The sequence below is a fragment of the Mangifera indica genome, chromosome 5 (assembly GCF_011075055.1).
Source record: "Mangifera indica cultivar Alphonso chromosome 5, CATAS_Mindica_2.1, whole genome shotgun sequence".
Lineage (NCBI taxonomy): Eukaryota > Viridiplantae > Streptophyta > Magnoliopsida > Sapindales > Anacardiaceae > Mangifera > Mangifera indica.
This window is the reverse complement of record NC_058141.1, coordinates 9,682,702-9,703,081: the sequence shown is the minus strand read 5'-3', so window position 1 is coordinate 9,703,081 and position 20,380 is coordinate 9,682,702. Positions and strand designations below refer to the sequence as shown.

The following is a 20,380-nucleotide window of genomic DNA, read 5'->3' as shown; positions in this document are numbered from 1 at the left end:
CAAGGTAAACATCACAAACAAGGGCAATCCCAGAATATGAAGTGGAAGAGATTGTACACGTTCACCCTCATAATAAATTAGTTTTATTGATCAATCAGTTACAGAAGTATGATCTGGAGAAAAATAAAAACCCTATTCGGTGATGTTACACCGTTTCTTTCATTCAAATTATTTCCCGTGCTTTCTTAAGCACTCGATTATTGATCTTGTAGAGTCTAAACTATGTTACATTTTACACAAATTCTGAACTTCTTAAGTTGCATGGTTGTCACGCAGTCTGCCATGAAAGAATATCCAGGTCAGGTGTCCCGCACCCATTTGTGAGTTCAAAAGGGAAGACAGCTTTGGATGCTAAGCTGCATAGACACCGCATTCTATACTATCATTGTCATTCAAATCACCAATTAGAGGGCAACAAATCTTATCTCCTTTGTTGGGTCCGCTGACCGGAAATCTTTGCACTAATTGATGGGTTGATAAGTCATCAAGGCCATGCTTATCATAGCTCATGAATGCACCCAATGCTCCAAGAAAACCCTCATGACGCAAGAACATTGCTTTTGCCTCACCTTTAGACCTGAAAAAGGATGTATGGACATAATAGGAAATATAATATAAGAAAGCTGCGAGAAAATAGATGCTGTAGACCTGAAAAAGAATGTATGGACATGATACGAAATATAATATGCAAGAGCCATGGAAGAAAATAGATGCTGAAGAAATGAAAACCAAGAATGCAGGAAATAAGACAAGTTCCAATGCATTTTGAACCAGCAACCATGTGAAACATATGAAGAGAAAATCAACACAACCACCTAGACAAAAGCATAGCTCAGTTCAATTATGTCAGCAGATGACCGATTAGTTTTTGGTTGCATGTAGATTATGACTGTTAGAAGTCATGAAATGATTACTCTTTACTGACCAGGTCTGCTGAATGCTGATAATTTAATTCAATTAGGACCAGTTCTCAAAAAAGTAGCCTTTTCTTTCTTTCAGGTGTTTGTAACATTCCTAAGGATGAGCATCTGCCTAAAATTATTATCAGATTTAAAATGGAATTTGTTCATTATCTTGGTTTAAAGCAACAGCTTGAGTAGTTTAAGACTCGAGTCAAAAAACTTGCAGGATGAAAAAATCGATAAGTCACCAAGCCCAGTAATTACCAGAATTGAACACCAACAGAAATTGTGTCCATGGTATAAGCATGGCCCCGAATAAAAAATCCAGCAAAAAGTATCCGCTTGAGCCCAAATTGTAGAGCATTCAAGTAAGCAATCTGGGAATAGACAAGCCAAATGTCATTTTTTAATGGAATTAGATAGGATAATAATATGCTCAATGTAAAATCTTGGACCTAGAACAATTAAAGGAAATATAACAAAACACATTCTCAATTTTGCTCTGATCAGAAAAATCATGACAAAATACATCCCAATGGATCCCAAAAAATCTTTCCTGATTCAGCAACTAATTAGCACAACATAGCCACAATCAATTAGGTGGAATGTCTATAGTGTGCCTCACCATTACGGATAATCTCAGAAATCCAAAATACTACATGTACCACTATTACAACTTGTATGTTGTAGAGACAAAATTCATATGAAATTATACTTTCTAAATCTTGGAAGAAAAAGATAACAGCATTTCTTTTTTTGAAGAAGCACCTGAAAAACAAGGAATTGCCCATGGATCATAAATGAAGTAGATGAAAGAAAAATTTAAGCCTCGCAATATAATTAATACATATTACCAAGAGAAATAAGGTTTCATGAAACTTTTGTTACATAAGACATTGAAATTTTAGCCTTTAAAATAGCATTCTTAATTCTGTGTCCTGGAGCTTCCTCTTATTTTCTGTGAATTGGGGTGAAATAAATTGAATATATTTTATATCTACATAAGTAAACATCTAAGATCCTTCACAATCCAAGTTATATTAATGTAACTTCACTTGGACAGTTGTCAGTTGTACTTTGCTGACCATGCTTATGACAATGACTAACGAGCACTAAGACACCAAGGAGTGTTACCAGTTGCAGTATAGAAATTGGCTGAAGGGTCTCTTAAGGATTAATGCAACAAAACATTAATCTTAGTTAGTCCATGAAGTACACTTGGAATGCAAATGCAATCACTGCTTCACAAGTATATTGCTGAGTGTTTAATAAAAGCAAACTGTGTCACAGAAACTGACCTGCCCAATATTATTTGAAATCAATCTTAAAAGGGACCGTGCTACATCTTCAGGTTTGTAATCTTCCAGCTCTTTATTATCAGAAATTGCCTTACCAAAGCTAGAAGCAATAGATGTTGATAAAAGACCAATCTGTCATCATTAAAAGATTAAAAAGAACTTTAGTATATTACAGTGGAAAATCAATGTAGTAAATGGCTCTTTGTCATCATTGTGGATTAAAATTAGGACCTCCACTACTCAAAAATCTTTAAAGACGTTACCATAAGCAAAAAAGGACTGCTTCATACCTTTGAATAATCTGCTCCACCATATATATCTCCAACAAGCATGTCTATGACTCTGTTGTTTCCCTGATGACTTAACTCCAGCAACTCATCAAAACTGATCAGACAATACATTTATTTACATTATAGTGAAAATTCATTAAAAAAAGTAACTAAACTAAAGATAAGAAAAGATACAATTACCTCTTGCATTTTGTTAATAGCCTTCCTAAACCCCAAAAGGTACCACCACCAACACTTGTTCCACTAATTCGCTCAAACTTGCCATCACCATCCACCTAATAAGCAAGGATTGGCAATCAATCAAAAAAGTAAAAAAAAAAAAAAAAAAGCCTCATTTATTTGATCCTAGAATTGTCAAAAGTTCCTGATATGACAACAATACCTTGATCATGCTAACACCTGACCCAATATTGACAAGAAGATAAGGGTACAAATCATTTTGGTCAATATGCACAAATTCCTTCTGACCATCCATGTATGTAAAAGCTTCTTGGTGTACTGCCTACTCAAAGAACAACAAAAAAACTTGTATGAGAGAATGATTGATGCAAAAAATGCCATAGAACAATAATGAGGGACCTCTAACATTGTCCAGGATAGAAGAGCCAAGTGCAAGCTTAAACCTAATAATGTTTTTTTTCTTTAATCTCAGATCAAATGAACAAATTGCTAATACCCAATTTGATTTGATGGCAATACTTCTAATAAACAAAAATTAATGGAATAAACTGCTAACAAACAATATACATATCACTAAAGAAAAGGAAAGAATAAGAAATAAAAAGCAATCTAAACCAGTTTACTAAACAAACTTGTATAATTATCGAAAACAATTTGCTCCTTACAGTCAGAGAACAAGAGACTATGATTTTATTTGAGTACTTCATATTATAGTTATAAATGGAAAGATTTCAATTTGTGAGCAACAAAACATGTACGTGGTACCAGTATTTCACCTTTAGCAAAAAATTTGCACCAGCTACAAGACAATCCATTTCATCTTCCTTCTCAACAATAATACCAAGCTTTTCTTTGAAGAGATCAGCAAATTTGTATGCCCCACCACCTGTTGCCTTCTCACATACAGAAACTTGTTAATTGTTTTACTTACTTCACTACTAAAAATCATAAACTCAAGTTTGTTAAAACAAAAACTGAAATCCAACACAATAAATCAATTCTCCAGATTTATTATCATTTTCAATCCCACATTGTTTACTCAGAAACTCAGTACTTGAAGCTATGTTCAGAAATAAATATACCTACATTGTGAAAGTTAAAGTGACCTTTTTAAATAATACATGACTGTGAAATGCCTCAGGATAAACATGTAAAGGGAAATTTAAAGACTACTAGATCAAAGTGCAGTTTGCAGAACCCAACACTCTCTCATCACTTAATTTGTAATCTTGTGCGAAGATAACTAGTTCCAATCTAAATTATAAACTTCTTTGAAACCATGTTTTAGCAAGCTCAACAATAATTTTACCTTAAGAATGATCTTATCACTGGCCGGAGCATCAAGAAGCCGGACACCTGAATTCACCTTTAATTATAAGCAAATGACAAGAAAAAATGATCTAAAAAGTTCCAAAATGAAAATCAAAGAGTAGAACTACTAATGACCACTGAAACTAGTTTTAATGACTCCTTGATATACACCTCTATTTCCCTATCTATAATATCCAAAATTACAACAACAAATGACGGCCAAAGTAATTTAACAGCGCTGTTTCTCCTATCAACACTAGGATACCTTTGCCCAAGTCATCAGTTACAATAATTACGACCACATATTTAAACAATGAATTTAAAATAAATGAACAGCTAATTAGGCTTGCGAACGAGGTTAGAAAACACATACCACAGAGATGAAGTTTCTTGGATCGTATAAACTCTATGCAATCGTTAATTTTGCTGGTTTCGAATTTCGTAAAATGAAGCCTTCCTTGAAGCACAAGATGCTTATTATTGTCGTCGTCATCACCCAAACTAGTGTTATTTTTCGAGAAATACACCAACTTTATTAAGGAACCTACAGCCATACATTTCCAATTAATTCAAAAATCAATCAAACAATACAGATTAAAACAAAATTATTCGTAAAATATGAAAATCACCTCCGATGTCGAGAGCCAAATGAGATATTTGACTTTCGGATTGGTGTGAGTCCAGTTTTGCTTGTATAATTTCACCCTCTTTTTCTTCCATTTTTTCCCGATTTTACTTATTATGTGTCTTTCAGTCATTGACATTATAAGAGCTATATAATTGGCATACGCCTCTGCGCTTCACCTAACCCAGCCTATTAAAACACAGAAGCTTATCTTAGTTTAAAAAAATTTTATTGCCTACCTAAACTTTTGATAAATTTTATTTCGTCCGAACAAGTTTAAAAAAATCAATTTATCCGCCCATCATCCACCTTTGACAATGAAACCGTTAGATTTCTATATAAAATATTAATTTATCATTTTAGTGAAAATATAAAACTACTATAAACATTTAATAAGAATATTAATTACTAATTTATTCTTATTTTATTAAAATTATTAACTATCCTAAAAGTAAAAATTACACACTCTTTTTCAATTCAAAACCAATTGACAATTTATCATTTCATGGAGATCTTTCATCCGTCAAATGATCAACTAGATTTAGCTCAAGTTCCAAATTCTATAGCCTCTAAGTTTCAACTTCAACCAAAAACATTTCCGCTTACTTTGAAGGCCTATCGAGAAGTTCAAGTTTATAGAGAACATATCTTTTCTTCATAGCTTTAGTTTGTTCATCATTATCATCTGACACTAATCTTTTCAAAATTGAACTCCATTGAGGTTGCATCAAAATTGAAATCATTGATTGATTCATTTTTATTATCATTTTCATCAACTAGTTGATTTACTTTGATATCATGGTATTCAAAATTCCAATGAAATAATATAATATTTATGAGTTTAAAAACCAAATCAGATCAACCAGTTAAACTTTCAATCGTTAACCAAACTGATTGAATCTTATATAAAATCGGTTTGACTCGATCAAAGCACTACATAGCGAGAATGTGTAAAACATTAAAGTGAAAGTTCAAATTAACAAACATTTTTTGTATGATAAAAGCTCATTTGTCAGTTAGACAAGCTTTTTATTCAGTCGTACCTAATAACTTTAGAAATGTACTAATTGACTTTACAAGAACAATAGGTTACCACTGTAATTGCTTTGGTTTAGTTTATAATTAATTCGTTCTTCATATCTGACCTAAAAAAAAAGTGAAGGTCAATGTTGTTGACTAACATAACTACATTGTCATAATATATTGAACTTATAAGTGGGGAGATTAAAACTTATAAAGTTCGTTTGGATTGATGCATTGTTACTTGTATATAAGAATACTTTAGATTGTTAAGGCTATCATTTTTCTTGTACTCTGATACTATGTCGTAAAATATTGAACTTATCAGTGTGAAAATTGAAACTTATATTATATAAAATCAATTAATTTATACCAAGATCCAATATATTACATTTATATAACACTCATTTTACTCAATTTTATCAGATGTGAAACTCTTATTTTTAGTCTCCAACACACATATTTAGGACAAAAAGATGTACTAATTTGTTGGTTAAGTGTTATTAGATTAAAAATGTGTTAGTAGTGCGTTAAGATACGAGTTAGTAGGTAATGGTATATGAGCATGATAAAACAGATTGTAGTATGAATTATGTGTGTTCCATTTTTAATAAATTTGGAGTTGTGAGCGGGAAAGGGATGATTACTTTAAAAGAAAATGAAAAGGAATAGATATCTCTTTCATCGTTATTAATATTTTATGACAGACAATATGTATTTTATGATATTATACGATATAAATGAAAAATGATATGTATCATGAGAACATGTCATACAATACGATATGATACATATGATCAATACATTTTTTAAAGAGAATAATGATATAATAAAAGTATATATGAAAAATCTTAAATTTTCAAAGATATTTGTGATATTTTTCAAAATGACGATATGTTAATTAGTTTTTTTGTTATTTTATTTTTTAAAAACTTTATCATATGATATAATACAATACTTGATATATGATACAAAAAATTATGTTCTCAATATATGATATGATACACGATTTAATTATTATGATCTCTTTAGTGAGAAAGGGGAAGAAAATCATGGTGAGATGAAGCTTAGGTTGAGAAAATGGGAAGTGTTTTTTTTTTTTGGAAATATTATTTTTTAAAGTTTTGATGCAAAAGTGACTTTTCTACCCTTCCATGTAATGGTTTACCCTAACGGAATTGACAGATGGGTAGGAAAATGAAATTTTCAAACTTATGGCATGATAAATCTTTCAGCAAAGTTTGGGTGTCAACATTTTTGCCCAAAAAAAGAAATAATAATAATAAACGCAATGGTCCATCCACTCCACTCACACGCTCCTTTCACATCGCAATTAACCCGTTTTTCATCTGTGTATCTGCCAACGGAAAACAGCTTGTTGGTTGATGTGCCACGATGTCGTTTTATAGGATGTTACTCGCAGCTCCTGGTTTCATACCCCACGCCAACAGCATTATACATCCGCTCTAAAGTCAATAATATTAATTTGGTATCACAAGAACCTCTCGCATAGACTCGATTATTGAATTGAATTTTAAAATCTTTTATTTTTTATTTTAAGATTTAAAAGCTATAGGTGCATCATGTGTTCTTGATTAATTAATTAATTAATTTTTATACTTTTTAAGGACGAATAAAACTTCTAATTGGCTGGGCCGAAAAGAAAGCATAGCCCGGCCTTTCAGCTATAGCCCGAAGCCCCAAAATCCATTTTCTCCGGCACTAGATCAAAACGCAGACTATAAAATCTTTTCGGAGGAGCGCGGGAGAGTGTTGTTTGTGTTTCTCTCACAACTAAAATCAAAACCTACAGAAATGGAGATTTCGTCAGTTCAAAATCTTTGTATACATGTAAGTCATTTTATCTGCATTATAGCTTCAAATTTAGTATCACAAATAATATATTTAATCAATCTTATTTTGTCTTTGCAGTTAATTTCTGCTGCATTTCAAAGATGCCGTGTATCAGAAGATCTGTGCAGACTATCGGTTGGTCTTAAATGCTGTGCAGCTCACGATCCTTCAAATGTTCTAATCACAAGTAACTGATCTCATTTAATTCTCTCTCTCTCTCTCTCTCTCTCTCTCTTTCCATTGATTAATTTGTATCGTGATTTAATGCAATTCCTGGCGATTTGCAATATAATACCTCTGAAAATGAATCGATAATGCTGATTTCTTGAGTATTTTGAAGAATTCAAACATTTTTTTACCCTTTGTTCAATCAATTGGTGGTTGCGAATGGATTTAGGCAGTTTAGATCAGTATGACAACTTTTTTCAAAGATAAAATCCATTGAAAGATTGTTTTAATAATTAAACGCTTTCATTTTTCTTTTTAATTTGAAAAACAGTATCAGATACTGGTATTGGTAGCTGCTTGGAGGAATTGCAGGACCTAAAATTCTCTAGGGAGTTTGTTGAAGCCAAAAAGTGGGGTAAGTGAATGATTGTGCATTTTATGATGATTCATATTGATGATATGCTTATTTTCGTGTTTTTATGCTGTTCAAGCGTCTTGTTAGTAGCCTTTTGTTTGACATATTGATTTGCATTGTAGATGGAGTGCTTTCAGTCAAAACAACTAGTAAGTTCAATTAGTTTGTGGTAACTTTGCTTCGATTTGTTAGATCTTTTTTACCATTTTTATGGCACCAGTGGTGGTGTTTATAATGTGTGTGTGTGTACATTACTGGCTGATTTACCAAGCTTTAGCATGTTTTGTATTGTTGTTATTGTAATGTGTACTAGATATAACCTTATTTGGTTAAACCAGTTGGACATATTATTCTATTACTTTGAAATAAACAAAAATCTGAAACTATAGAATTATTCAGATATTATATAAAAGTTTTATTTAATCTATTACATCTTTTAGGTTCTCATTTAGCTTCTAATTTTTTAATTGCTTTAACTATTTCCTCCGGAGATTGCAGATATATGTGATGATGAGATACATCATTATCATTTAAACCTAAAAGAAAGCATTTCTACTAGAAGGCTGATTCGGCTTCCTTCAAATCCCAAGAACGGTGTGAAATTCAGGCATGCAATTGACTTGAAGTCTCTGTTACTTATTTTAGATAATCTCATCTTAATTTGCTTGTTGAATATATCTGTAGTGGGACTGAAGTATATCTGTCCAGTTCCGAATGCATTGATGTTTTACTGGCAGAGTTCATTTGCTTCTTTCAAAAGGTTGTTAAGCTTTACTCTCTAAAGTTTATCCTTGGGTCACTTAAATGCCAGCAAATATATGTGCATAAAATAAACTTTATATATAGCATACTTGATGGGAATGCTATTGAACTTACGAGTAGGGATTTATTTTGCTTCACAAGCAGCTTAAATAATGTTTAATAAAATAGTAATCAAACTAATAGCAACCCTCAAGTTGGGCATACACTTCTTTCTTTTATATATGACTGGGTGTGAATAAGATTGATTCTTCATGTACATTATGATGCGGCCTAAACCAACACCAGTTTCCTTCTATCCATGTATAATTATGCCATAGGATTGATTCAGATATGGAATAAGAAAGACAAAGACCCAATAATGGGAATACATATCAAAATAAAATTCTAACGGAAATAATAAATTGCAATATTAGACGGTTGAACCTCTTTTGATTTTTTTTTTTTTTGAGATATTGTATCGTTTAACATGACAACAGTCAAATAGACCTTGATTTGATCTTAAAATTGAGGCAGAGAGCAATAAAATTGTTACTTGTATAGAATTTTAAATTTAATGGGATTGAGAAGGTTTCACACTTATGCTGTTTTTATTAGTTTTCTGTAGGTAAGGTTTGTGTTTACTGATGCTTACTTTCATTGATACCACTAATTAGGTCTTTTGGTTATGCAATTCAAGATCAAGGAATGGTGAACATGCATAATCAACATTAGACCAACTTTTATGGCTGAATCTAAAATAATTTTCTCTATTGTAACAGGACTTAACAACTCTTATAGTTGCATTATAATTGTCACTGAAAATCTCCAACTTGCTACTTTTTTCTGGATGCACAGTCTTACAATTTTTTTCCATTTATTCACTATTAAAGTTTTTAATATGATGTGTCATATGTTCTTGTAATATAAGTGGTTTGTTCCAACAATTTTGCATTCTTCATGTTGATTATCTGTTGGCTTTGCAGATACTCATTCTGAAGATTCCTGTAAGTTCAATTTATAACTCCAACTATATGATGACCTTTGTTTTAGAAGCTTGAGCAGAAAGGGATAAAAACTTTTTGAAATTGTGGGGAGTTTTCTCTTAATTGAAGCTTGAAAAAGAAAGGAAAGGAAAATTTTAAAAATTTCCATTATTGTTTGTTCTCTCATTGTTGCCCAAGAAGGCTTTTTCTTGGCTTTGTGCTTTTAATTAATCTTTGATCTTAGTGAATAGCAACATTGCATTCTTTTTCCAGAATGTTGCAGTTGAACTGGTACTCAAACAAGAGGATGTTCCTGGATCACAACATGAAAATATTCTTTTAGTGAGTGAGTGCAATCCGCTATCTCTTTCAACCTCATTTGTTGATAGATTGAAGTCAGGCTTTAAAGACTATGTTTTAAAGAGTGGAAATAGTTTGCAGAGGAAATGTGAATCTTGCCTTCCAAGTTGGTATGTGAATTTTTACTGTCATCCTGATTGTATTTCAGACATACTTTCATTGATTTTAGAGTTGTTAGAAAGTATCAATGCTTGGGTGATTTTACTGCTCTATCTTTCATTGATTTAGTTTCAATATTTATAATGAATTATACAAATGATAGTAAAGGGATCTTCTTGCAATTTAGTGGTGATAAGTTGAAGATTTGATTTTATAATTCTCAAGAAATTAATAAGACAGTGTTGCATACCTGGCTAATGGAGCTGTTGCTGCTTCTTCCTTCTAAGTCTGCTTCAATTGTACTGTAATTGAGGATTGGATTGCAATAGTTGTGATGAATTATGAATATAACAGTAATGTAATAGACTGAATATGGATGTATAGTGAAAATGGATGAATGAATGAACAATTCTTTATTGATTGAAAAGGTTCTAGAATACAATCTTTATTATTGAAAGCTGATGAAAACCAAACCAAATACATTGGTGCTATCCTATAACAGACTGCCAAAGTTCCAGGCCTAGGCTTCTAATTTCCCTTCCAATTCCCTTAAAATTTTCCTTGATGCCTTCCTTCTCCAATCTTCTCCTTTTTAAAGCCTTAGCTCCTTATTCTAGATGTGATTTATCTTGTTTACTTGAATGATCTGGTTTGCTTGAGTTATCTTGTTTGCTCAAGTTATCAAGATCTGGTTCTGCATTTGAATTTCTGTCAACATTGTTTTATGGAAGAAGTTATGTACTCAGGTAACATTGTTGTCTCAGCAAATATTGTTTGGATAGTTGCACCGCAAAGTGAAGATATCTATAAACACACAGTATTTGGCGTTAGCTGGTCTTTTATTTCCCAAAATCTGGGAACATGTTTACTACTCTTACTAATTGTTATCACCTGTAGTATCCATTCCTTTTACTTGTTGCAGAAATGGAAATGGATGTAGAATGTGGCAACTGAAATACTTTGGCTTGTCATAATTTTATATTATACATTGATGTTGAAGGTCTTTACATATGCACTGTGTTAGGGTGTATTCTTTTTCTGTTTCCTTCAGCAGTCTTATCCTTTATGATGCTTAGACACAAAATAAAGAGCCTTTATTTGACTGTTTGAAAGTAACCTTTCTTGTTTGAGATTTAGATTTCCTCACACTGTCTAACAAATTATTACATTCCTTTCACTTCTGAGCATAGGATGTGCACTTCCTTTTTCTAGAAATTTCTAAAAAATTTTGATCATTTTACTACTAGAAACAAGCCGCTCCCATGTATTTAACATATTTTGCTACAGAAAAATATGTTAAATACATGGGAGCGGCTTGTTTCTAGTTTTTGCTCCTGTCTCTTAACATAAATAGCTCCAAAGATCTTTTACATTAGTTGTTAATATGGCAATTGTTGATAATAGTTCCTTCTCCCCCCTGCCCATGTTGCATGTTTATTCTTATATCTACCATAAAATCCCTGGCAAGTCCAAATTCCTGTTCCTTGTCTCTTGTTAGGGAACAGCAGAAGGTTGGAGGTGGAGTAGCATGCTGCTCAGAAAGTCATAAGAGTCCTGGCCTCGTGATGGAAGTAGTAATTATAATTAGTGAATTATCTGGGGCAAGATGTCCTTGCTTCAGGGCATGCAGTGCTAAAACTGAGGTTCATAAAATTTCTCAATGTGTTAATTCTTTACAATTTTTTTTGTTTAAGGGCTAGTTTAAAATATAATTTGGTATATTTGAGTCTGAAAGGGGATTGTGTGGGTTATGAGATAAGGATGGGCAACATCAATATAATCATCAGTGTATATAAAACAGGCCGATATAGCTTATGATGATATTCTAACTGATGTTCTTTTGGCAGCCCCCAAGTTTCTAATGGAGGAATGGCTTGCTCTTTACCATAAATTCTTGGTCAAGCATTAATATACAAATGATCTGAGTTTGTGGTACACCAAGCACAGAGACTAGACAAAGAGCTGCATGTAGTCTTTTGGGGACTCCTTTGGGGTCTGGATAGTCTATAAGTCTAGAAGTACACATATCAGTAATGCTGTGTAAATGTTATACTATATATGTAGATGCATGTGTTTGGATATACATTTATGCACATGTCATTAATAATCCACCATAAGGTTGCCATTTTTTAATATAGTCCATGACATGTGTAGATCCATAAAATAAATTTGCTAATTTGATTATTACTGTAATTAAAATGTGATACAAAAATTGAGAAATGAAGGTTGAAGGTCTTCACTTACATTGTAGCTCAGTCTGATAATATGAAACTTGAAACACTTTTTTAATGTTTGCACCCATTGGTTATTTATAGTGTTATATTATCTACTATTTATTTGAAGATCTGACAATCTTTTTTCTAGGTTTTGTATTTTAACGATTTCTCACCCTGTTCGATAAACCAATCCTCTCTTAATGTGTTGACTACTATTGACTGGAAAAGTTATGGGTTGGTGTTGGGAAGGGTTGTGGATCAAGGAGGCAATGTGATGCTAGAATGGGAAAACCTACCTCCTCGTAGTCATATTGATATGGTCATCCATTGCTACCATAAGCAATATCCAATATTTCATATAAACCATTCTTTATATGGTTTAGCTTTTTACCTCTTTGTTTTTATCGGTGTTCAACTCTCATTGATACACGTTGTATGCTATGTCTTCCTTGACTTGTTGCCAAGTTTAAATTGCTGCAGTTTAGCCAAAAGACTCAACCTGATGGGAAACTCCTAAAAAAGGCTATTAAACTTGCTTTGGAAGATTTGAAGGAGAAAAATGCAGGAATGCTTCTAAGTGCACATACCCTTAAGGTATTTATCTCTTTCTATTTTTGAAGTACCAATTGTTTTCCCTTTCAAGGGACAAAATTTCTGGAAAATGTGTGATACTGTTATACATCATTACTCTCTTGGCTTTTAATTCAGGAAGGCTGTTGAATTTCTGCTAGAAAGTAATTATGGCTCCCTCAGACATTCTAGTCCTTAGTATTTGATTGCTCCCATTTGTCCAGCCCAAGATGGAATGATGCATAACCATCTTGGTATTAATTTCTTCAGTAATGTAATAATTCTGTTTATTTCAGATACGCAGTTATGCCCCTGACCTCGCAAGAACCATTGCTGGCCTCATCTTGACATCTAATGACACAGAATTTCAAGAAGAATGCTTCTCTCTTCTTGGCTTGCCGTACCAAGATAATGAAGGTGAACTTCTTGAAGAGTGTATTAAGGAAAAGATCATTTCAGTCATAGAAATGAATGATAGGAAGCCAGAGAGAAGGAAAGAGATTGCACATTATCTTTTTGAAGATGACTGCCTCCAGGAACCGAGCTTTGACGATGATGGATATGATAAAGGTGAGCATCTGTTTAGCTCCTTGGATTACTAAATAAAAATAAAGATCTAAACTAGATTTTCTTGCTTTCTTTTTGGTTATTGCGTTCTCTTATTGTAAAGTTGAAAAGAGTTTGTTACATAGATAAATGGGGGGTGAGTGGTGTTATATATACATACCTAAATATATAAATAAGTATATGTATAATATGTTATCGTATAATTAAAAATTATTTGGTTCTTAATTTAAGATTATCTACTCATGTGATATCATATATATATATATGTATTACACACTTAAAATTATATAAACATACTTTTATTAATCCATTATTAATTAATTATGGTATATTATACCGAGTGGTAGAGCTTTTGCGTTGAATGGAGTGGGTAGGCCGGTATCCACTTGGGAATCTAAAGCAGAGCAACAATCCAACAGAGGTCAGTCCATTTTGTGATGGTTTCCATTCCACATCGTGGTGTGGTCTGTAACCATTACGGAGTTGCCACGTAGCTACTTTATTCAGTTTATGTTAATATTAATCATTATAATCATATTAATGAATAATATTTAAACAAAGGGCCAAAAGACTTGTTTAATCCTGGCGATAGTGAAATATTAAAGTGATTTTTTCTAATTTTAAAAAATTTAAATATTTATTTATAAATAAAATTTTATAAAAAAATTTAGTTAAAGTTAAAAATAAAATTGTTATTTAATAAAAAAAATTTTAAAATATTAAATTTATTATATTTTTCTTCTTAAGTTTTAAAAACTAAAAATTTCATTTTATATAAAGTTTTTAAATTTAAAAAAATAACATTTCTTCTCCAAACTTAAGATTTTTTTCCTCCTTACTCTGACCATTGGCGACAATGTTTTTAACCTTAATTTGTAGAAAAAAGTTTGACTATCTCTCTTTAAGCCACGACATTATTTAAATTTGTTTAGATTAAGTGAGTCCAGACGATTTGTATGGATGACGCTATGGTCGGTTAGACAAAGCATCTTTTGGATGATATCTTTGTTGTCCAAATAAAACATTGATGAGTGACTCTTCATCTGGATAACGATACGTCCTTACAATTTTTGTCAATTCATGGCAAAAAGGAGAGGGAGAAAGGCCAAGAATGAGAGATAAGACAGGAGAGAGGATGACCGACGGTTGAAGACAATAGATCGTCGTCGGAGAAAAGAGGAAAAAATTCTAAGGGATAAATTGTCACTTTTCAAACTTTGAAAGAAAATTTTGAGGGAAATTGTGGGATTTTCAATTTGAGGGGAGAAAAATGATAAAAGTTTAGTTTTTTAATTTTTTTTTAAATAATTGTTTTACGTCTAACTTTAATTGAGATTTTTAACAAAAATTGTTTTTTAAGTGAGTATTTGAATTTTTGAAAGTTAAAAGATATACCTGCGGTGCGAATAAGTCTTTTGACCTAAACAACACTTTATATCTTAAAATCTCACCCTACCCATCTTTGGATATCTCTCTCTTCTCCTTTCTCTTTGTTACCTTGAAAGTTCTTTCTTGTTTAACCCTTTAATTTTATTTTTACAAAAAAATCGATATGGTGATAAAGCTTTTGAAGCTTGAAATGGGACAAGAATTAGAATCTCTCTTTTAAGAACCCAATATAATTAACGGCAAACAAGAAGAAAGATATAGTAGACATATATGTTTGTGGAAGTTCTTGTACACGTATACATGTATTTAATATTAGATATAACTTATACATTCTTGTAGACATTTTAAGAAAATCAGAGCAAACGGACTGCCTTTAGTCATATCATATGGTACTTGTATGAACTCTCACAATTCACAAAAAAGAAATGCCTAGTAGCCTTTAAAAAAAGTATAACAGATCTGCTACTGTTACACCAACCTTAAACACTCCTCAAATCAAACGACTTTTCAAGCGGCGGAGGGAGCCGGAATGTGAGAAATGGCAGGTTCCGGCATATTAGAGATGATGGATGCCCTTGAATATGTCTCTTCTGAAGCATGATTTTCTGCCTTGAAATCAATAGATTCATCATTATAAATATCCCACCATTTTTTCACCAAAATCTTGATGTCCTCTCTGTCCATATTAACTTCCTTTCCAGTATACCTCCAGGGCTTTGAACCCTATGTTGTTTTACAAAAAATATATTAAAGTAAGATTTAAAAAAGAGAAGAAAAGAATGGAATAATTTGAAGGTAAAAGAGTACTTACAGCAGCACAATAATGCACCACCTTAACTTTCTCAAGCTCAACATTCTCAGGATGGCGCCATAACATAGCTAGAACCAGGTTGTAGTCCCGTGGAATTGGTTTGTAAATCTTTTGGAAAAACATGTTCAAGAAATCCTGTCAAATTAATATAATAAAATTAGAAACACCTCTGAAAGTAAGTCCACAATTATATCTTTCTTATTAACTTAAAATATCTGCTCACTTGCTCAGCGAATGGTGTTGGAGGAGTGATCTGCAGAGTCTCAAGGAGACTTTCATAGGTTAAACGGCTAGGCTCGAACACAAACATTCCGGCATTGAAGTACAAAGGAGGAGGAGATCCCATCTCCGCCGGCCATGAAACTTTATCAGGGCACTGCTGGCAATACCCAATAGAGTACTGCGGCGAGTGGCTCCATGTCTTCTCACAGAAGCAGTCCATTACAGCGTAGAAATACCCGTCTGCTGTGTCGAAAAGATTGTCAATATTCTCAAACACTTGGATATCAGCATCCAAGTATATCATCTTGCTGTACTCAAACTATAAACATACACAAAAACAACTACATCAAATACTTATAATTTCCACAACTACCCAGTTCAAGAAAATAAAGAGTCCTAAATTCACAATTTTGTTCAACAGGGTCAACCAATTACCGATTGAGAATATGCATGGTCAAATCGCAAACTAGTGGGGAACGTGCATGCTGTACAAACCAATTCTTGAGCAAATACTCTATCATTAAAACTATCCAATGTCTGATTTTGAATACTTAATTAAATATTTATTTTTGAATATTTAATTAAATATTGTTTTATGTTTCATCATATAATTAGATGATTTTTAATTAAGAGTGAAGTAACATCTAATCACATGATAACATATTATTCGATACTCAATTGGATATTCTAAAATAAATGCACATAACACTCATAATTAGTATGTGTCTTTGCATACTGAAAGCTTTTCTATCGTATGTTTATCTAATTTATAATAAAACTAGACATATATACTTTTGAATATATAAATAGATACACACATAATATATCTTATAATTAAATAATTTTAAATTAAATATAATATAATATCTCATAACATAATGATATATTATATATGTATTTATTTATATATTAAAAAATATACACATGTAACATCACACGTTAAGTTATGAATTACATCGTGATGGGATTTTTCTTTTAGTAAGATATATTGGAACTTATGCTGAAAAAGTTAAGTATTAAATATGTATGCTTAATTTTCAAATAAAAAATATGATGATGGTATTTGGTTTTGACAGAGACCTAGATGTGTATCTTTGTGATTCTTTATACACAGTATGTACTTGTGTGTATATGTTGAAAAAAGTGAGAATGTATACGTGTATTACTTACATTCCATAAGCGGAGCTTGGAATAGTTGATGACATAGTAGGCTATGGCAAATTGAATCTGATTTTCCGGCGGATAAATGGGCTCGATTTCATGAACGATGCATCCCTGAGATCTTAAGATCTCACGATGCTCTTCAGGGACATCAGGCAAAGTTGCAACAACCAGAGGATATGCACTTTTCACCTTGCGCAAGCCCTTAGCCAACCCCACCACTCCTTTAACATAATCACCATTGCCGGCTAAAAAAGTCACGTAGGCCCTTTTGGAATAGCCCGTGTTCCGTGTAGAAATCTTGCCACTGCCCGAGAAGACATCTACAGGCACTCCTGGGGCCATCGAGTTGATTTTTTGTTTTGAATGAATGTTTTTAGATGAGTTGAAAATGTTGAGCGATTGAAGAAAATTGGTGTTTTGAGGAGTTTTGGGAAAGTAAACCAGCAACCCCAATGGAAGCCACCTACTGACCTTTGTTCCTGAGCTACATTGGCAAACTTGGTCTCCTTAAATAGACCTCATCAAATGAGAATTAAATGCATGCCAAATGAACTCTAAATGAAACTCAAATCTATGCAGCTTTACTATATATTGTCCCTTTGATTTTTTTAAAGATTCTTTGTTCAAATCCAGATGGGTATATATTAAAATTAAAAAAAAAAAATGAGTGAACATCATGTCTTCTACAACCCACCACAAGTCTAGCCTTGTGGTCGTAGTCTATTTGAGATGGATAGATGATCACACTGTGTATGGTATATTCATAAATATACTTGGAAAAACTAGAATAGGAGAGATGTAAAGTCATGCATGGCATCAAGAGTAGAAGTCATTTTCCAGCTTTATGTAAAATATAAACAAGAAAAGAAAAGACATGTAGCGTGAATCTGAGGACCAGAATTAGAAATGAAATTGTTTGTCATTGGAATTGAAACTAATAGAAGCTGTCAAATTTAATTATTAGAGACTTTGTGGTAAGGAGTATTATTCAACATTTTAAGTTACGTTTTCCAGTGTCAATTAAAGCCAATCAAATCCCAGTAATCTATATAGCCAAACGTATTAACAAGCGAAATTTCAATTTTGAGTTGTGGTCCTTGATGCTATTCATGACCAACTTAAAAATATTCTACCTTCAGTAGTAAGAAAGCATATATAGAAAGAGAAAAAGAAGTAAAAGGAGAAGGAATAATATTATATAGATGAAAATGCGAGCCTGGACTTGTGACAGCACAAAATGCCGTAATGTTCACAACAACGATGACAAAGATTCTCAAATCTCAACCTGTTTGGTTTTGAAGGTGATGAAAATGGTTTACCTAGGGAGAATGGTGAAGCGGTTGCGCCATCACTGTTATCTCTAAGATGGGACATCAAAAGTTTCAAACATAATCACCTACGTGCTCGTTGGCCTTAGAGATACATAGTGTGATAATATCAAGCATTTGAAAATTTTAAATATTAGTTGAGATCGAGATTAAAGGGTTAATTACTTTAAAGGGTTGTTTGATTTGAGTAATATTTTATTATCAAAATAGAAAGATTACATTTTAAGATAGATTACTTAAAAGATTACTGAGTATAAATTATTACTATATTTGATAAAATTTGATAGATATAAATAATTGTTGTGTTTGGTTAAGGATAATAAAAGAATACTAGTAAATTATTTTACTTAAATAACCTTAAATATAATTATTTTTAAATATTTTTTATATTATTTGTTATATTAATTAAAAATAAATTTATTTTTGTCTAAAAAAATTAATAAATAATAATATAATTATAATAAAATCAAGATTATCGTAGTAATCTTTTAATACCTATGGTGAATGTGGTAATCAGATTACCACATATATTACCTGTCACATCAGTATTGATAATAAATTATTACTGTAATATTTTATTACTGACAAACTAAATAAGGTAATATAAATAATAAAAGATAGAGTATCAAGATAATCTTTAAATTTCTGGAACCAAATGACCCCTAAAGTTTACCTTAATTGTGGAATAAAGAAAAGCTAAAATCATTCTTCCTTATATATTACACTTTAAAAGCAAGTTTAAAGATAAACACAAACAGCAAAAGTAAACATACAATTAAGAAATCAAATATCTTTATTGTTATTATTATTATTCTATTGGCCAAAAGACTTGTTCCCATTCAAGGTTTGATCTAATTCCAAAGTTCCATCCATCAACTTTTAAAAGCTCAAACACTCGCTCATAAGTTAAATTCTATTAAAAATCTCAATTAAGATTAGGGATAAAATGATCATTTTAAAAATAATATTAAAAATATATATTTTATTATATCCCTTATATTTAAAAACTAACAACGTTATCCATGTGTAAGTTTTTTAGTTTTGAAAAGTCATATTTCCTTCTCCCTCAAAACCTATGGTTTTTTTTCTTTACCTCTCCGGTGTTGACAACTTTTCCGTTCCACTTAAACTATCGTCGACACTTATTATCATATATCTCGATAAGTTTTGTCTGGATTTGTTAAATCCAGATGAAAATCTTCTGGAAGGCGAGTCTTTCTCTGGCCATGAGACTCGATGTCCAGACGATTTAGGGTGGGCCTATGTGATAATCAATATCAGTGACGGTTTAGGGTGGAAATGAGAGGTCGTTAGCATCGGAGATGGTGACTGGAGAGTTGAAGAAAAAAAAAACATAGGTTTTTTTTTTTTTTTTTTGGGATAGGTAATGTGACTTTTCAAAACTGGAAAACTTTAAGCAGATATGAAATTATTAGTTTTTAAAATAGGGGAGAGAATATAATAAATTATATGTATTTTTAATATTATTGTTAAAATGATGGTTTTACTCCTAATCCTAACTGAGATTTTTAACGAAATTTGACTTATAAGTGGGAGTTTTGGTTTTTGAAAGTTGGCTGGTGGAACTTGGAGTTACATCAAACCTAGGGTCTGCCTATTCTTTTTAGAACATCTCATATAGATTAATTTCACGCCAAGTTTGCAAGTGACAATAGTCAATAACCAACTCAAAGCAATGAAGGTTCAGTAATGTCTCACATACTTGACTAATCAATTAGTCAAACTGCTCCTGATACTCCAGATATAAAATAGAGAAATAATCTAGTGAATATGTCTTCATACCGTAGAGGATCAGTGGACTGAATTTTGAGCAGGTTCAGGTTGAGCCGTAATCTATAGTTTTTGA

General features: G+C 32.0%; 3 protein-coding genes across 8 annotated transcripts; 1 reads left to right on the top strand and 2 right to left on the bottom strand.

Moving 5' to 3' along the window:
• Window positions 1-67: 67 nt before the first annotated feature.
• LOC123216316 (pantothenate kinase 1) lies at window positions 68-4,771 on the bottom strand. Of its 2 annotated transcripts, XM_044636743.1 has the most exons (10): window positions 4,611-4,771; window positions 4,355-4,525; window positions 3,980-4,026; window positions 3,447-3,563; window positions 2,873-2,992; window positions 2,671-2,765; window positions 2,491-2,584; window positions 2,201-2,332; window positions 1,167-1,279; window positions 68-577 (listed from the first exon to the last, which is right to left on the bottom strand). In XM_044636743.1, the coding sequence occupies exons 1-10, from the start codon at window positions 4,699-4,701 to the stop codon at window positions 352-354; spliced, it is 1,206 nt and encodes a 401-aa protein (XP_044492678.1). In that variant the 5' UTR covers window positions 4,702-4,771; the 3' UTR covers window positions 68-351. The 2 variants fall into 2 exon arrangements, with proteins under 2 accessions (XP_044492678.1, XP_044492679.1); XM_044636744.1 differs by lacking the exons at window positions 68-577; window positions 1,167-1,279 and adding an exon at window positions 1,377-1,670.
• Window positions 4,772-7,234: 2,463 nt separating this feature from the next.
• On the top strand, window positions 7,235-13,752 carry LOC123215329 (type 2 DNA topoisomerase 6 subunit B-like). Of its 5 annotated transcripts, none has more exons than XM_044635372.1 (12): window positions 7,235-7,477; window positions 7,559-7,667; window positions 7,980-8,063; window positions 8,186-8,212; window positions 8,562-8,670; window positions 8,748-8,823; window positions 9,788-9,808; window positions 10,061-10,257; window positions 11,745-11,889; window positions 12,611-12,804; window positions 12,933-13,056; window positions 13,329-13,752. In XM_044635372.1, the coding sequence occupies exons 1-12, from the start codon at window positions 7,442-7,444 to the stop codon at window positions 13,632-13,634; spliced, it is 1,428 nt and encodes a 475-aa protein (XP_044491307.1). In that variant the 5' UTR covers window positions 7,235-7,441; the 3' UTR covers window positions 13,635-13,752. The 5 variants fall into 5 exon arrangements, with proteins under 5 accessions (XP_044491307.1, XP_044491309.1, XP_044491308.1 ...); XM_044635371.1 differs by having other exon boundaries at window positions 7,241-7,477; window positions 12,927-13,056; XM_044635374.1 differs by lacking the exon at window positions 8,186-8,212 and having other exon boundaries at window positions 7,238-7,477; window positions 12,927-13,056.
• Window positions 13,753-15,265: 1,513 nt separating this feature from the next.
• On the bottom strand, window positions 15,266-17,679 carry LOC123215735 (galactinol synthase 1-like). The gene is made up of 4 exons (XM_044635945.1): window positions 17,192-17,679; window positions 16,023-16,340; window positions 15,800-15,934; window positions 15,266-15,711 (listed from the first exon to the last, which is right to left on the bottom strand). Exons 1-4 carry the CDS (start codon window positions 17,525-17,527, stop codon window positions 15,496-15,498), a joined length of 1,005 nt encoding a protein of 334 aa, XP_044491880.1. The 5' UTR covers window positions 17,528-17,679; the 3' UTR covers window positions 15,266-15,495.
• Window positions 17,680-20,380: the final 2,701 nt, after the last annotated feature.

Excerpts from the sequence above, each read along its gene's own strand:
- LOC123216316 (XM_044636743.1), bottom strand. The coding sequence starts at position 4,701 with ATGGAAGAAAAAGAGGGTGAAATTATACAAGCAAAACTGGACTCACAC. Across the intron at positions 2,766-2,872 it reads CAGGTGTTAGCATGATCAAG|GTGGATGGTGATGGCAAGTT; the intron begins GTATTGTTGTCA and ends CTTGCTTATTAG. Across the intron at positions 2,333-2,490 it reads GTGGAGCAGATTATTCAAAG|ATTGGTCTTTTATCAACATC; the intron begins GTATGAAGCAGT and ends TAATGATGACAG.
- LOC123215329 (XM_044635371.1), top strand. The coding sequence starts at position 7,442 with ATGGAGATTTCGTCAGTTCAAAATCTTTGTATACAT. Across the intron at positions 7,478-7,558 it reads TTCAAAATCTTTGTATACAT|TTAATTTCTGCTGCATTTCA; the intron begins GTAAGTCATTTT and ends TTGTCTTTGCAG. Across the intron at positions 11,890-12,610 it reads CATGCAGTGCTAAAACTGAG|GTTTTGTATTTTAACGATTT; the intron begins GTTCATAAAATT and ends TCTTTTTTCTAG.
- LOC123215735 (XM_044635945.1), bottom strand. The coding sequence starts at position 17,527 with ATGGCCCCAGGAGTGCCTGTAGATGTCTTCTCGGGCAGTGGCAAGATT. Across the intron at positions 15,935-16,022 it reads CAACACCATTCGCTGAGCAA|GATTTCTTGAACATGTTTTT; the intron begins GTGAGCAGATAT and ends TTAATTTGACAG. Across the intron at positions 15,712-15,799 it reads TGGTGCATTATTGTGCTGCT|GGTTCAAAGCCCTGGAGGTA; the intron begins GTAAGTACTCTT and ends AAAACAACATAG.